Source organism: Oncorhynchus clarkii, chromosome 18, assembly GCF_045791955.1.
Source record: "Oncorhynchus clarkii lewisi isolate Uvic-CL-2024 chromosome 18, UVic_Ocla_1.0, whole genome shotgun sequence".
Taxonomy (NCBI): Eukaryota; Metazoa; Chordata; class Actinopteri; order Salmoniformes; family Salmonidae; genus Oncorhynchus; species Oncorhynchus clarkii.
Genome location: NC_092164.1, coordinates 30,399,924 through 30,415,088, shown reverse-complemented (window position 1 = coordinate 30,415,088; position 15,165 = coordinate 30,399,924). Strand labels below are relative to the sequence as shown.

The 15,165-nt window shown below is 42.5% G+C and overlaps 1 protein-coding gene across 2 annotated transcripts in view; it reads right to left on the bottom strand.

Moving 5' to 3' along the window:
* Positions 1–1,000: 1,000 nt before the first annotated feature.
* LOC139373327 (sorting nexin-27-like) overlaps positions 1,001–15,165 on the bottom strand; it is a 44,561-nt gene continuing 30,396 nt past the window's right edge. The window contains exons 6-14 of one of the 2 annotated variants that reach the window (XR_011627562.1): positions 14,325–14,403; positions 13,844–14,007; positions 7,678–7,767; positions 7,202–7,351; positions 6,926–7,054; positions 6,642–6,701; positions 5,572–5,620; positions 4,074–4,780; positions 1,001–3,786 (exon numbers count right to left, since the gene is read on the bottom strand). Coding sequence is in view for 1 of the 2 variants with exons in the window: in XM_071113724.1 (XP_070969825.1) it covers positions 4,713–4,780; positions 5,572–5,620; positions 6,642–6,701; positions 6,926–7,054; positions 7,202–7,351; positions 7,678–7,767; positions 13,844–14,007; positions 14,325–14,403 (789 nt within the window). In the remaining variant the exon portion in view is untranslated. Of the gene's footprint in view, positions 4,781–5,571; positions 5,621–6,641; positions 6,702–6,925; positions 7,055–7,201; positions 7,352–7,677; positions 7,768–13,843; positions 14,008–14,324; positions 14,404–15,165 lie in introns of both variants that reach the window. The other variant, XM_071113724.1, reaches the window with a different exon arrangement.

Genomic DNA, 15,165 nt, shown 5'->3' with positions numbered 1-15,165 from the left:
GAGCCCTATATAAATCTACCTGAACAAACCAAATTCCTCTACCATAATGAGAAATTCAAATAAGCCATTTGTTAAGGCTAAAGGGGAGCGATCAAGGATAAATTCCAGATAATTTATGTAACCTTTTACTTTGCTCAGGTAAGAGTCCATTTCACCTTTGCTTGTGCTAGCAAGCTGCCTTAAGTCAGTGCCATCACAGACTGACTGACAGCACAATAAAGACCTTTGCATGGAGTGCCCATTGGACCTTTATTATTTGTCAGTGCTCTTTAACTAAGTATTTTTGCCTCTTCAGTCCAGGGTGCATTGCATGGTGCCGTTGCGAATGTCAGGCTCCACTCAGAGGCACATCGATCAGCAGGTTGAACATGGTGAGATTGTAGACTCCTAAATTGATAATTCAGTTTTAGGCGATATTACAGTTAACTAGTTCCTTCACATGGTGATATTGACTTGTATTATTGTGTGTAGCTACATTTGCTAGCTAGCCCATAAAGAGAGCATTGCATTGTGGGTTTTGTAGTGGACTTGAGCTGCAACAGATTTCCACAACGATTTTCACATTGCTACCAACCTTATAAACAACAAATTTAAACATTTGTTCACAAATATTGTTCTCACATAAGTTATAGGAATTGGTTATTTTGGGTGGATTTTTCCTTTAAAATTCAGTGTTTAACCATACTTTTGGGGACCACAAGTACCCACAATAGTAAACTAACAAAAATTAGACCAACTGGGAAAATGTTGTCGGTCCCCAAGGAAAAATAATATTTCTATGGGGTTTAGGGTTAGAATTAGTGTTGAGTTTGAATTTCAGTTAAGTTGGAGTTATGGTTAAGTTTAGGAAAAATAGGATTTTGAATGTGAATCAATTGTATGTTCCCACAAGTTTAGTAAAACAAGACTGAGTGTGTGTGTGTGTGTGACCACAATCAATTAGTCTTTGCCCTAGGGATGAACAGGAATAAAAGTACAGTAAACAAAACATCTGGAACACTTTTTTTCAATATATCATTTTATTTAAAATAACGTTACAATTTATTACTCTACATTACATTTTCAAACCAGTTTTTCCTTTTTACATTGGTTAGTAAACCTTCATATATTCTAAGATATAAAAAAAACTTCCCATTTGAGTTTCAGTATCGGTTGTTAATGCGTGTCCGTAGTTTGAGTAAATGCAACACTGCTTTACTTCCAGAACTTGACTTAATGTATATTTAAGTTAGCTTTTGCGTCGCCAAATACCCTACACAAAATAACTGACCAACAGTGGTGCTAGCACACAACACTATGATTTCCCACAACTAGAATAATTTGATGAAATAAATTATACGTTTTCAAATCGAGAAAGTGCATTTTTATCCAAATTATAATTTTGCAATAATTTACATTTAGAAGAAACAAGTCTTGGTTTTAATGTGCCTATACTTGCAATCGAACAAAAGCCCTGCTCACCTGAAGCGTAAGGTACAGAAATAACATGTTTTAACTACACAAAGGCCTACCATGTTATTATTTTAGAACATCTAGCTCATATGGAAAAAAGTGTGTGATGTCCTTTATCGCTGGGGTGCGTCCAGAACATTTTTGGAACGTTCAGATAGAAATACAGCTTGTAGAACAAACACCCCTCTCTGACATGCAGAATAAGTGACCAGCTCAAGTTCGACATTGTTTGGCTACTGAAAGTAGCCCTGGAGTGGCGTTGTTCCATTCAGAAGGGTGGTGTAACTGGACTACAACAGTGTCAAGCTGCTATTAGAGGAGGACACTGACCTTTTAATAATACCGCAACAAAAAAGGTACAGGACTGACTGACCTTTAAAATCCATTCGATAGGGGAGACATGATAATTCTCTTAAAACGGACATTATAGAGATAAAGCAAAGTATGTGCAGGTGACTAGCGTAATTGTCACTCGGAGCAAATTAGGGAAAGACATCTTAGTATCACTGGCATCTTGCCGGCTCCTGCTCGCTGTTACCATGACGATGGAACACTGATGACAAGGACACCCCACTCTACATACAAGTGTGCACCTGTGTATTTGTATGCGTGTCTGTGCCTCTGTATTCCCAGGGTATAAAAGCTAAGAGAGCACCTGCTTCAGCCTAGGGACGTACACCGAAGTCTGTCAAATGCTTTAGCTCAAGGACACATACCATTATGATGACAAACATTAAAGAACATTAACATGAATATGTTATAAGTGTGAGTGAGTCAGTTCCGTGGTCTGGGGCGATGTTAGACTGGGCATGCTCAGACAGCGTAGTGCTGCCAAGGCAACCACATCTAGTCTGATGGCAGACCAACCTGGAGTGGAGGAATAGAACACTGGCACACTGAAAGAATGCTCGCACACGCTAGTTGTCGCTCTCCCCTCTCTCAAAACTACACACACGTTCTGGTAGAGCATCTGCTATCTTTATGTCATCCATCTCTAAATTGGCTATTACTCTGGCTGTCAAAACGAATAGGCAGCACCTCAATTGCACATCTTCAGCACTTCTTTCAGAATGCAGCAGTGGCATTTATAACGGACATGCTAGTGTATCGTTTTGTCATTGCCAATTCTCCTTTCGGGAAGCAAGAACCATGCAATTAAGAATGGTACAGTTTTACACCTGTCAAACTTCAGTAATAGCCTTCATTTCAACATGGTTGAGGCATGGAAAGGATGTGGGCTAACCTTATACAGCCTGAAAAGGCTGCAAGGCATAACTCGCTAGGGGAGGGGAAATGCCACCCATCCATCTCTATCTGCACAGCTGTCACCCTGCATAACCCCCTCTGGGTTGCATCCCAAATGGCACCCTATTACCTATATAGCCCTATGGGCCCGGGCCAAGAGAAGTGCACTTCCTTGGGAATAGGGTGCCATTTGAGATGCCGCCTTGAGTCTTTATCTGCTGCCTCAAAACCTAAACCCCCATGGCCACCTAAACCCCCATTGCCACGCCTCAATCGGGCCTACCGCCTTAGCAATACTGAGGAAAGACTGGAAACGCATGCTCACACCAGCCTAATACTATACCCATTTGGTTAGGCAAGGTGCAATGAGGGGCAACAGAGAGACATCCTGCATCATAACTGTACCTGCTCGGGCTGTTGTGGCCACGCTCCTACTTGTTAATGCACTTACTTCTACGCAGGAACACAGGCAGACACAGGTGCACACACATGCATGCACCACTTGTCCTCCTGACACAGTTAAACAAACTGCAGAGCAGTACTTAGTGGTGAGTTACTGAGCCCAGGGAAGCAATCTCTACGGAAGGTCCTGAAAGACCTTTCCCTCGCTTGGTCCGCTCAACACTGACTCAGTAGTACTGAGTGGTACTTTAGTAGTACTCTACTGCTCTCTGCTGGTTGCACTAAGCACTGCACCCGAACACACACACAACACACTTACTTCCATCCCTTTCTCCCAGTCTGTATACGTCGATCAATACTCCGAGTGGGGGAAATATTCACTTTGTTCGTAGTTTCTCTGAATGTTTAGTTCAAGGTCAAGCCCTGACTTCATTGAGTAGATGCAACAATTTTAAGGGGATAAATGGTCACACTTTCAGTTGTGGTGAACTGCCAACAGACATTCTAAACAAGAGTGTATTAGATAGGTTAGAAAATGTGAAAAATAGAGCAAGGATGAGAAGCCAAGGAGGAAGCTCCCCTGTCAACTTTCTACAAAGTTATAATAAGAAAATCATTTCTTGAGCTCTTATATTAATCATATATTAATTTTGTAGACTACAGCCTCCTAGGCTTTTGACAGATAACCTAAAGCAGGTTTTCCTAAAACATAAGTGTACTGTTTTTATGAACATAACACCTTGCATCAGTTACTTTTGTCTCCTATTCTTTTGAAAAGCATGAGCTGGCGCACACCCAAAAAAGTTAGAGGCGCTGACTAATGCCGAGTAAACTGTAGACTATAAAAATAGAGTTGCACACACACACTCCCAGTAATTGATTGGGTAAACCACCCAATTCATTACTGGGAGCTTATATACAGATTGTGTGACTATTTTTGTAGACTACAGCCTCCTAGGCTTTTGACAGATAACCTTTTGTTTCTTACCGTCCTTGTCCAAAAAACATAATCTGATAATGTCCTGCATCAGTGAAAACAATGCTATTTCCCGTTTAGCATTGCCAGTGACAATGGTGTCCAGCCCACCCTCTATCATGTTTCCCAGCATGTCATCTTGTAGTTCAGCAGACCAGAGGCACATTGAAAGCATTGGCCCGGACCAAACGTGTTGTAGAACTGGCCTAAACAATCACATCGCAGATGCCGGCTGGCCTCCTCGCTGGCGTGTCATCTGTTGATCACGTCAAGGTGTTCCCTTCGTCCAATGGTGTCGCAGGCTGCTGTGAACATTGACCAAACGCACTGTACTGTTCGGTTTCCTCAACCAGTGGGGTGGAAGAACTCAGCTAGTGTCCCGCCCCATGTCAGGGGTGATGCACGGAGGAAAAAGAATATGCTGTTCTATGAACATCTAGTAATTACATGTTTTTTTTCCTTCATTGCTCGTCGTCTATCTGCGAATTCCTGGGTTTGTGTGATACATTAAAAAACAAAAATAAATAAATTGATTTCCAGTTTCTGGAGTGAATCGCCTCAGTTCTCTTTTTTTGTTTCTTTTGCAGATGGCGTTCTCGGTTGTGATGGTGCGAGTGGACCGATTCTGGTGGAGTATTTAGGATGTGGCGATCTCGCCCCCTAGATGGCGCCATCCCTTCTGTGTCTCCAGAGCAGGGAGATATTCTAGAATAGAGAGAAGGTTCAAGAAACCAAACTCAACCGCTCACTTCCTGACCAGTAAAGCTGCAGATAGAAATGTAACAATCAGAGCAGACGGTGTCCAATGTTCACTCTACACTTCTGCTGTTGCTGTTCATTTGCCTTTGATGCACTTTACCTTTACTGTTAATTTGCTGTTCACTTTCCTTTGCCATTAATATTCCTTTGCTGTTCACTTTCCTTTGCCATTAATATTCCTTTGCTGTTCACTTTCCTTTGCCATTAATATTCCTTTGCTGTTCACTTTCCTTTGCCATTAATATTCCTTTGCTGTTCACTTTCCTTTGCCATTAATATTCCTTTGCTGTTCACTTGTCTCCCCTGTTAATTTGCCTTTACTGGTCATTTTGCATCTGGCTTTCATATTCCCTTGCTCTTAATTTGCCTTTGCTGTATCAGACTCTCCCACAGGGTAAACACCTATCAGTCTGTGTCTATTCATCTTTGTGAAGTGACCTTAATGTGGATCACATGGCTGCTGTTTTTTTATGCCCATAAGCATACACCTGTATTTGTGCTCCTGTACACCTCACCTCAGAAGATGATTAACTTTGTTCTGTTCTCACTCACTGGGAGTGTTGGACTTGGGTGCTTTAAGCTTTTATGTCACTGAGTATAGTGGGCTGTTAAAACTCGTAAAATCTTTATCTCTCTCACATCCACCATGTACTTACTGGAAACAGTAGCATTGTGAAGGGTTCATGTGGTTTATGTTGGACAACAAGGCTGACAGGATCTTCCCAGACCACACTTACCATTGTTACTGCAGTTCTGGTTGTCTTTGTCAGAGGCCTCTTTTTCAATCTAAAATGTGGATAAGGAAAGGAGACAAGTGTGAGACAAGAACCATCGGCAGAGAGAGGGGAAAATTGACATTTAGACTGCCTAATGTCGTAAAATCCATTGTCTAAAACTCTTGAGCCAGTAACCGAAAGGTCGCTGGTTCGAATACCTGAACCAACAAGGTGAAAAATGATCGTCATTTATGTGCCCTTAAGCAAGACACTTAACCCCGATTTTCCCCAGGGATGCCGTACTACTATGGCTGACCCTGTAACACATTTCACTGCACCTATCCAGTGTATGTGACAATAAAACATGTATTTTTATATAACATTGTAAGACAACAGTTGTGTCCCAAATGGAAGGAGACATACAACAAATTACCATGCACATCTCATTTAATTGTAAATAGCTAGAGTAAATAGATAGGTTATATATATTTCAAGTTGTGCGTGGTTTATAATACCAGTATACATTCGAATTTAACAGCTGATCTTTCACATTGAAGTATGTATCAAGTTTTTAATTGTTCCAGATAGAGCATAAATTACTGCTAAAGATTAGAACTTTCTGCCAACACAGTCAATAGACCAGTAGCTTATAGAACATATTTGACAGTACTGGTAGGCAGTATTGCTGTTCGATAGGAGCGCGACATCATTGCCCAATTCATCTCAGAGCCTAGACCAAGGCAGGGCATATCAACCAGATAATAATCTATTGATAAACTAAATATTGAACCACAATTCCTTTTTTTTTTGGCATACAGCAAATAAAGGGCGTTATTGTCACCACGAAAGGTGAACAGGGGCGTTTTCCAGGCGGAGTTTTAATGATCGTTCACAGTTTTACGACAATGCGGATTTAGAATGGGAAACATGCAGCAAGTTTCTAAATGTAAATTGTGAAATTCACGCAACAGCTATGAGGCCCTATAGCCCTATGGGCCCTTGTCAAATGTAGTGCACTATAAAGAGAATAGGGTGCCATTTGGGATACATCCAATTAGTTGTGTATTGGAGGAGAAGGGTGTGACGCTTACCTGTTTCCTCCACTTGAGCTCACAGAAGACCCTCTCGAAGCACTCGTGCATGTAGTTGAACTGGGGAGAGACGACACTCACTTTGTTAGAAGAAAGCTCCAAATCAATTTTTTTATCAACAATGTCAATGTCCCAAAAATTGCACCCTATTCCCAGAACTCTTGTCAAAAGTAGTATGCCATTTGGGACAGACGCCACTCTCCATTTCTATATCCTGTTGTATTCCATTAATGGCTGGCTATCTTAACCCAGAGTTTTATGTCTGTTGTGTATTGTAGACTCACATATGGTGTGAAGATCTTGACCCAGCGAGGTTTCTTCTCCCCCCTGGCGTACTCAAAGCAGAACGCCATGCCCTCCTCATCGGTGTCCCAGCGCTGCATCTCCGCCCACTCAAACGATATCACCTGGTTCTGATGAAGCAGAAGAGAGAATGGTAAGTACACACACAGTATGAGCCAGTGTGTACACACTCAAATGTTTTTCCTTTGGTTCTGTGTGTGATAGAAGCGCCGCACACACACTATAAGTCAGGGTACTCATACTCCAATCTCACTCACCTCAAGCGTGCCGTCCTCTGTGCAGGCGTGCAGCTTGAAGTGGTGCATGCTGATGGCCGTGATGACGTGGCCCTTCCTCCGGGAGTCACAGGAGCAGTGGGGGAACATGACCTCATTGTATCCCTCACAGGAGCGCAGCAGACTCAGATACTGACAGATACAAGACAACAGACCGCCATCAACCACACAGATAGACACCAAACAGGAACGTACACATACAATATATACAGATGAATACACCTACACATTATGTCAGCCATGGACAGATAACAGCGACAAGAAAGGCACACTCACACTGTACGTTATGAGATGCTTTTATCGAAAGCGACATAGTGCATACATTTTATGTACGGGTGGTCCCAGGAATCGAACCCACTATCCTGTGTTGCAAGCGCCATGCTCTACCAACTAAGCTTACAGAGGACCACTTACAATGGGAAGAGAAGAGAAAGAAGAGATTAGAAAAAGGGACTAACCATGGCCATCTTGCGCTGCTCTGCCAGTTTTGTCAGCTGGTAAGACTTGTCTTCTGTTTTGATGAATCCCTTCTTCACGTCATCCAATGCCTTAGCAGACAGAGAAAGGGGCTTTTGTTAGAGGCCACATTTCATCTAAACTAGCAAAGAGCAGTGGCACGTATATGTAATCTCATTCAAACTGACCACAGATCAGTTTTGACACAGTAGGCTACCCCTGACTCAGGACCAGTAAGTCACCCAGAAATGTTTCAACTACAGACAGAATCTCAAAGCTCTAGAAAAGCTAAACAAACAAAATAAAACATAAAGCTAGCTATATGACAGAGTAGGTCTGGAACAATATTACCTCCATTTTTGGGGGGCCCTGAGCAAATTTCAGGTCTGCTGAGTGCAAACCTGAACTATGTGAAAATTCTGTGCAACTTCTGCCACGCGTTTATTGTGAACACAGAGGCTATACCTGCTTTAAGTTAAAGTTGGCTACTGTGGCTATTTAATCAATGTAGATCTACCAGTGGCCTACCATCAAAAGCAATGGAGAGAAATGCATCCCATAACATTATGACATGGAAATAGCTGTTCTATCATTCTGCCTACAGTAGCACCAAATGTGTGGTGTTCAATGTATGTATGTATGTATGTGTGTGTGTGTGTGTATATGTATGTATATGCATATATGTGTGTACACACACACACACACATATATATATATACACACACACACACACACATATATATATATATATATTTTTTTTTTTTGCAATATCATAGACAGCGTGGTTTATAATACCGGTATACAGTGCCTTGCGAAACTATTCGGCCCCCTTGAACTTTGCGACCTTTTGCCACATTTCAGGCTTCAAACATAAAGATATAAAACTGTATTTTTTTGTGAAGAATCAACAACAAGTGGGACACAAACATGAAGTGGAACGACATTTATTGGATATTTCAAACTTTTTTAACAAATCAAAAACTGAAAAATTGGGCGTGCAAAATTATTCAGCCCCCTTAAGTTAATACTTTGTAGCGCCACCTTTTGCTGCGATTACAGCTATAAGTCGCTTGGGGTATGTCTCTATCAGTTTTGCACATCGAGAGACTGAAATTTTTTCCCATTCCTCCTTGCAAAACAGCTCGAGCTCAGTGAGGTTGGATGGAGAGCATTTGTGAACAGCAGTTTTCAGTTCTTTCCATAGATTCTCGATTGGATTCAGGTCTGGACTTTGACTTGGCCATTCTAACACCTGGATATGTTTATTTTTGAACCATTCCATTGTAGATTTTGCTTTGTTTTTTGGATCATTGTCTTCTTGGAAGACAAATCTCCGTCCCAGTCTCAGGTCTTTTGCAGACTCCATCAGGTTTTCTTCCAGAATGGTCCTGTATTTGGCTCCATCCATCTTCCCATCAATTTTAACCATCTTCCCTGTCCCTGCTGAAGAAAAGCAGGCCCAAACCATGATGCTGCCACCACCATGTTTGACAGTGGGTATGGTGTGTTCAGGGTGATGAGCTGTGTTGCTTTTACTCCAAACATAACGTTTTGCATTGTTGCCAAAAAAGTTCAATTTTGGTTTCATCTGACCAGAGCACCTTCTTCCACATGTTTGGTGTGTCTCCCAGGTGGCTTATGGCAAACTTTAAACAACACTTTTTATGGATATCTTTAAGAAATGGCTTTCTTCTTGCCACTCTTCCATAGGCCAGATTTGTGCAATATACGACTGATTGTTGTCCTATGGACAGAGTCTCTCACCTCAGCTGTAGATCTCTGCAGTTCATCCAGAGTGATCATGGGCCTCTTGGCTGCATCTCTGATCAGTCTTCTCCTTGTATGAGCTGAAAGTTTAGAGGGACAGCCAGGTCTTGGTAGATTTGCAGTGGTCTGATACTCCTTCCATTTCAATATTATTGCTTGCACAGTGCTCCTTGGGATGTTTTAAGCTTGGGAAATCTTTTTGTATCCAAATCCGGCTTTAAACTTCTTCACAACAGTATCTCGGACCTGCCTGGTGTGTTCCTTGTTCTTCATGATGCTCTCTGCGCTTTTAACGGACCTCTGAGACTATCACAGTGCAGGTGCATTTATACGGAGACTTGATTACACACAGGTGGATTGTATTTATCATCATTAGTCATTTAGGTCAACATTGGATCATTCAGAGATCCTCACTGAACTTCTGGAGAGAGTTTGCTGCACTGAAAGTAAAGGGGATGAATAATTTTGCACGCCCAATTTTTCAGTTTTTGATTTGTTAAAAAAGTTTGAAATATCCAATAAATGTCGTTCCACTTCATGATTGTGTCCCACTTGTTGTTGATTCTTCACAAAAAAATACAGTTTTATATCTTTATGTTTGAAGCCTGAAATGTGGCAAAAGGTCGCAAAGTTCAAGGGGGCCGAATACTTTCGCAAGGCACTGTAAATTCGAATTTAACAGCTGAGCTTTTACATTGAATTAGGCCTATGTATCAAGTTATTAATGTCATGTGACCTACAGTGAAATGCCTTTGCTTGCCCTTTCCCAACAATGCAGTAATGAATATCAGTAGTACTATAAAAAAAAATATGCATACAAAATGTCAAGTAGAACAAAAACACAAGAAATAGAACTGTAACTAATACATATAAACTCAGCAAAAAAAGAAATGTCCTCTCACTGTCAACTGCATTTATTTTCAGCAAACTTACCATGTGTAAATATTTGTATGAACATAACAAGATTCAACATCTGAGACATAAACTGAACAAGTTCCACAGACATGTGACTAACATAATTGGAATAATGTGTCGCTGAACAAAGGGGGGAATCAAAATCAAAAGCAACAGTCAGTATCTGGTGCGGCCACCAGCTGCATTAAGTACTGCAGTGCATCTCCTCATGGACTGCACCAGATTTGCCAGTTCTTGCTGTGAGATGTTACCCCATTCTTCCACCAAGGCACCTGCAAGTTCCCGGACATTTCTGGGAGGAATGGCCCTAGCCCTCACCCTCCGATCCAACAGGTCCCAGACGTGCTCAATGGGATTGAGATCCGGGCTCTTCGCTGGCCATGGCAGAACACTGACATTCCTGTCTTGCAGGAAATCACACACAGAACGAGCAGTATGGCTGGTGGCATTGTCATGTTGGAGGGTCATGTCAGGATGAGCCTGCAGGAAGGGTACCACATGAGGGAGGAGGATGTCTTCCCTGTAACGCAGTGTTGAGATTGCTTGCAATGACAACACGCTCAGTCCGATGATTCTGTGGCACACCGCCCCAGACCATGACGGACCCTCCACCTCCAAATCGATCCCGCTCCAGAGTGTAACGCTCATTCCTTTGACGATAAACACGAATCCGACCATCACCCCTGCTGAGACAAAACCGTGACTCGTCAGTAAAGAGCACTTTTTGCCAGCCCTGTCTAGTCCAGTGACTGTGGGTTTGTGCCCATAGGCGACGTTGTAGACGGTGATGTCTGGATAGGACCTGCCTTACAACGGGCCTACAAGCCCTTAGTCCAGCCTCTCTCAGCCTATTGCGGACAGTCTGAGCACTGATGGAGGGATTGTGTGTTCCTGGTGTAACTCGGGCAGTTGTTGTTGCCATCCTGTACCTGTCCCGCAGGTGTGATGTTCGGATCCTGTGCAGGTGTTGTTACACATGGTCTGCCACTGCAAGGACGATCAGCTGTCCGTCCTGTCTCTCTGCAGCGCTGTCTTAGCCGTCTCACAGTACGGACATTGCAATTTATTGCCCTGGCCACATCTGCAGTCCTCATGCCTCCTTGCAGCATGCCTAAGGCACAATCACGCAGATGAGCAGGGACCCTGGGCATCTTTCTTTTGGTGTTTTTCCAGAGTCAGTAGAAAGACCTATTTAGTGTCCTACGTTTTCATAACTATGACCTTAATTGCCTACTGTCTGTACGCTGTTAGTGTCTTAACGACTGTTCCACATGTGCATGTTCATTAATTGTTTATGGTTCATTGAACAAGCAGTGTTTAAACCCTTTAAAATGAAGATCTGTGAAGTTATTTGGATTTTTACAAATGATCTTTGAAAGACAGGGTCCTAAAAAAGGGATGTTTCTTTTTTTGCTGAGTTAGAGATATATATATATATATACACACCTTTAATTTAACTAGGCAAGTCAGTTAAGAACATACACATTCATACAGTTGAAGTCGGAAGTTTACATACACCTTAGCCAAACACATTTAAAAACTCAGTGTTTCACAATTCCTGACATTTAATCCTAGTAAAAATTCCCTGTCTTAGGTCAGTTAGGATCACCACTGTTTTTTAAGAATGTGAAATGTCAGAATAATAGTAGAGAGAATGATTTCTTTCAGCTTGTATTTATTTCATCAACATTCCCAGTGGGTCAGACATTTACATACACTCATTTAGTATTTGGTAGCATTGCCTGTAAATTGTTGAAGTTGGGTCAAACGTTTCAGGTAGCCTTCCACAAGCTTCCCACAATAAGTTGGGTGAATTTCGGCCCATTCCTCCTGACAGAGCTGGTTTAACTGAGTCAGGTTTATAGGCCTCCTTGCTCGCACACGCCTTTTCAGTTCTGCCCACAAATGTTCTATAGGATTGAGGTCAGTGCTTTGTGATGGCCACTCCAATACCTTGACTTTGTTGTCCTTACGCCATTTTGCCACAACTTTGGAAGTATGCTTGGGGTCATTGTCCATTTGGAAGACCCAAGCTTTAAATTCCTGACTGATGTCTTGAGATGTTGCTTCAATATATCCACATAATTTCCCCTTCTCAGGATGCCATCTATTTTGTGAAGTGCACCAGTCCCTCCTGCAGCAAAGCACCCCCACAACATGATGCTGCCACCCCTGTGCTTCATGGTTGGGATGGTGTTCTTTGGCTGGCAAGCCTCCCCCTTTTTCCTCCAAACATAACAATGGTCATTATGGCCAAACAGTTTTGTTTTTGTTTCATCAGACCAGAGGACATTTTTCCAAAAAGTATGATCTTTGTCCACATGTGCAGTTGCAAACCGTAGTCTGGCTTTTTGATGGCGGTTTTGGAGCAGTGGCTTCTTCCTTGCTGAACGGCCTTTCAGGTTATGTCGATATAGGACTTGTTTTACTGTGGATATAGATACTTTTGTACCCGTTTCCTCCAGCATCTCCACAAGGTCCTTTGCTGTTGTTCTGGGATTGATTTGCACTTTTCGCACCAAAGTACGTTCATCTCTAGGAGACAATGCGTCTCCTTCCTGAGTGGTATGACGGCTGCGTGGTCCCATGGTGCTTATACTTTCGTACTATTGTTTGTAAAGATGAACGTGGTAAATTCAGGCATTTGGAAATTGCTCCCAAGAATGAACCAGACTTGTGGACGTCTACATTTTTTTTTCCTGAGGTCTTGGCTGATTTCTTTTGATTTTCCCATGATGTCAAGCAAAGATGAACTAAGTTTCAAGGTAGGCCTTGAAATACATCCACAGGTACACCTCCAATTAGCCTATCAGAAGCTTCTAAAGCCATGTCGTTGTTTTCTGGAATTTTCCAAGCTGTTTAAAGACAGCCAACTTAGTGTATGTAAACTTCTGACCCCCTGGAATTGTGATACAGTGAAATATAAGTGAAATAATCTGTCTGTAAACAATGGTTGGAAAAAAATTACTTGTGTCATGCACAAAGTAGATGTCCTAAACGACTTGCCAAAACTATAGTTTGTTTACAATAAATTTGTGGAGTGGTTGAAAAACGTGTTTTAATGACTCCAATCTAAGTGTATGTAAACTTCCAACTTCAACTGTACAACGACGGCCCTCCCCAGCCAATCCCGGACAACGCTGGGCCAATTTTGCGCCACCCTATGGGACTCCCAATCACGGCCGGATGTGATACAGCCTAGATTCGAACCAGGGACTGTAGTGACGTTTCTTGCACTGAGATGCAGCGACTTAGACCGCTGCGCCACTCAAACAGTAGAGCAAAATGTTGATAGTGTTAACTAAAGGAGAAAACTCTAGAAAGTTTAATGAAGTTCAATCTCATGCTTCTCTAAGCGGGCTCATATTTCTTCTGCACGGCAGAGCATTGGTCTGGACTACAACAATTGTCAGCCAGATTTGAAAGTTTTAAGTATTTTAAGCCTCCAACCGATAGTTGGAACGACAGTCAAGAGAGAGCTCTTACCTGGTGGAAGCAGTAGTGAACGGCCAGAGGTTTGTCCCTGAGCAGCTCCTCCTCCTGAGAGGTGAAGAGCCACTTGCGGAGGGCCAGACAGGTACCCGGCACGGCCGATGTGTAGTTCTGCACGTACAACTTGTGGGGGAACTCGTTGGGGGCCAGTTTTCTCACTAGGGAAATGGGGAGAGGTGGTTAAGGGCGCGTCTCAATAGACTAGAGGTTTCACCTTTCTGTCATCAGCACAGATCTGGAGAAACATAGGCTGTGAGGAGACGGCATGGCGGAAACATGTTTTGGTGGCTACTTTCATTTCAATTTCTCTGTGTTTGAAGATCAGTGCAGTTGAGGGGAAGGAGACATGGAGAGGAAGCCACTTTAGACTACTGAGATGCAACTGTAATCAGAAGAGTAACGGTGAAAGGGGTCGGTACATGGACTAGCTGTGGACTCCAGAGGAATGAATGAATTAACAGATGAATGGTCTTACCAAAGGAGTGGTTGATGACTTCAAAGAGGGCAAAGTAGCTGGCCATGATGCTGTCCATACCAACCTTCATCACTAAAGCCTGTGGGATGGAGAGAGGGAAAGTACAGTGGCGGCCCATAAGTTATTGATAGTCATGCACCATTCAGTCACATAAGAGCTATGCATGCATTGATATTGATCTAGTGTTACACACTCTGGTCCTATGAGTGCAAACTTTGTCCCAGCATTAACCCACCAGATGATTCAACTAACCAGGGTCTTGATTTTTATTTTACCTTTAACTAGCCAAGTCAGTTAAGAACAAATTCTTATTTTCAATGACGGCCTAGGAACAGTGGGTTAACTGCCTGTTCAGGGGCAGAACGACAGATTTGTACCTTGTCAGCTCGGGGGTTTGAACTTGCAATTTTATTATATTTATCCTGCAGATTTTCTTGTGCATATAAAGTGACTTTGGGTGTCTCGAAAAGCGTTTAAAATAAAATGTATTATTAATATAGAAGTTGATTGGTTGAATCAAGGGTGTATTCAGTGGTGTACTGACTGAGCAACCAGGCAAGAAGGACCTTGGTCAGGGAGGTGACCAAGAACCCAATGACCACTGACAGAACTACAGCGTTCATTGGCTGAGATGGGAGAATATGCCAGAAGGACAACAGTCTCTACAGCACTTCACCAATCTGGGCTTTATGGGAGTGGCCAGACGGAAGCCATCCTGAGAAAAAGGCAAATAACAGCACGCCTGTAGTTTGCAAAAAGTGACGTGAAAAACTCAGAACACAATGCAAAAGATTAAGTGGTCTGATGAGAAAAACGTAACTCCTCGGCCTGAATGCAAAGC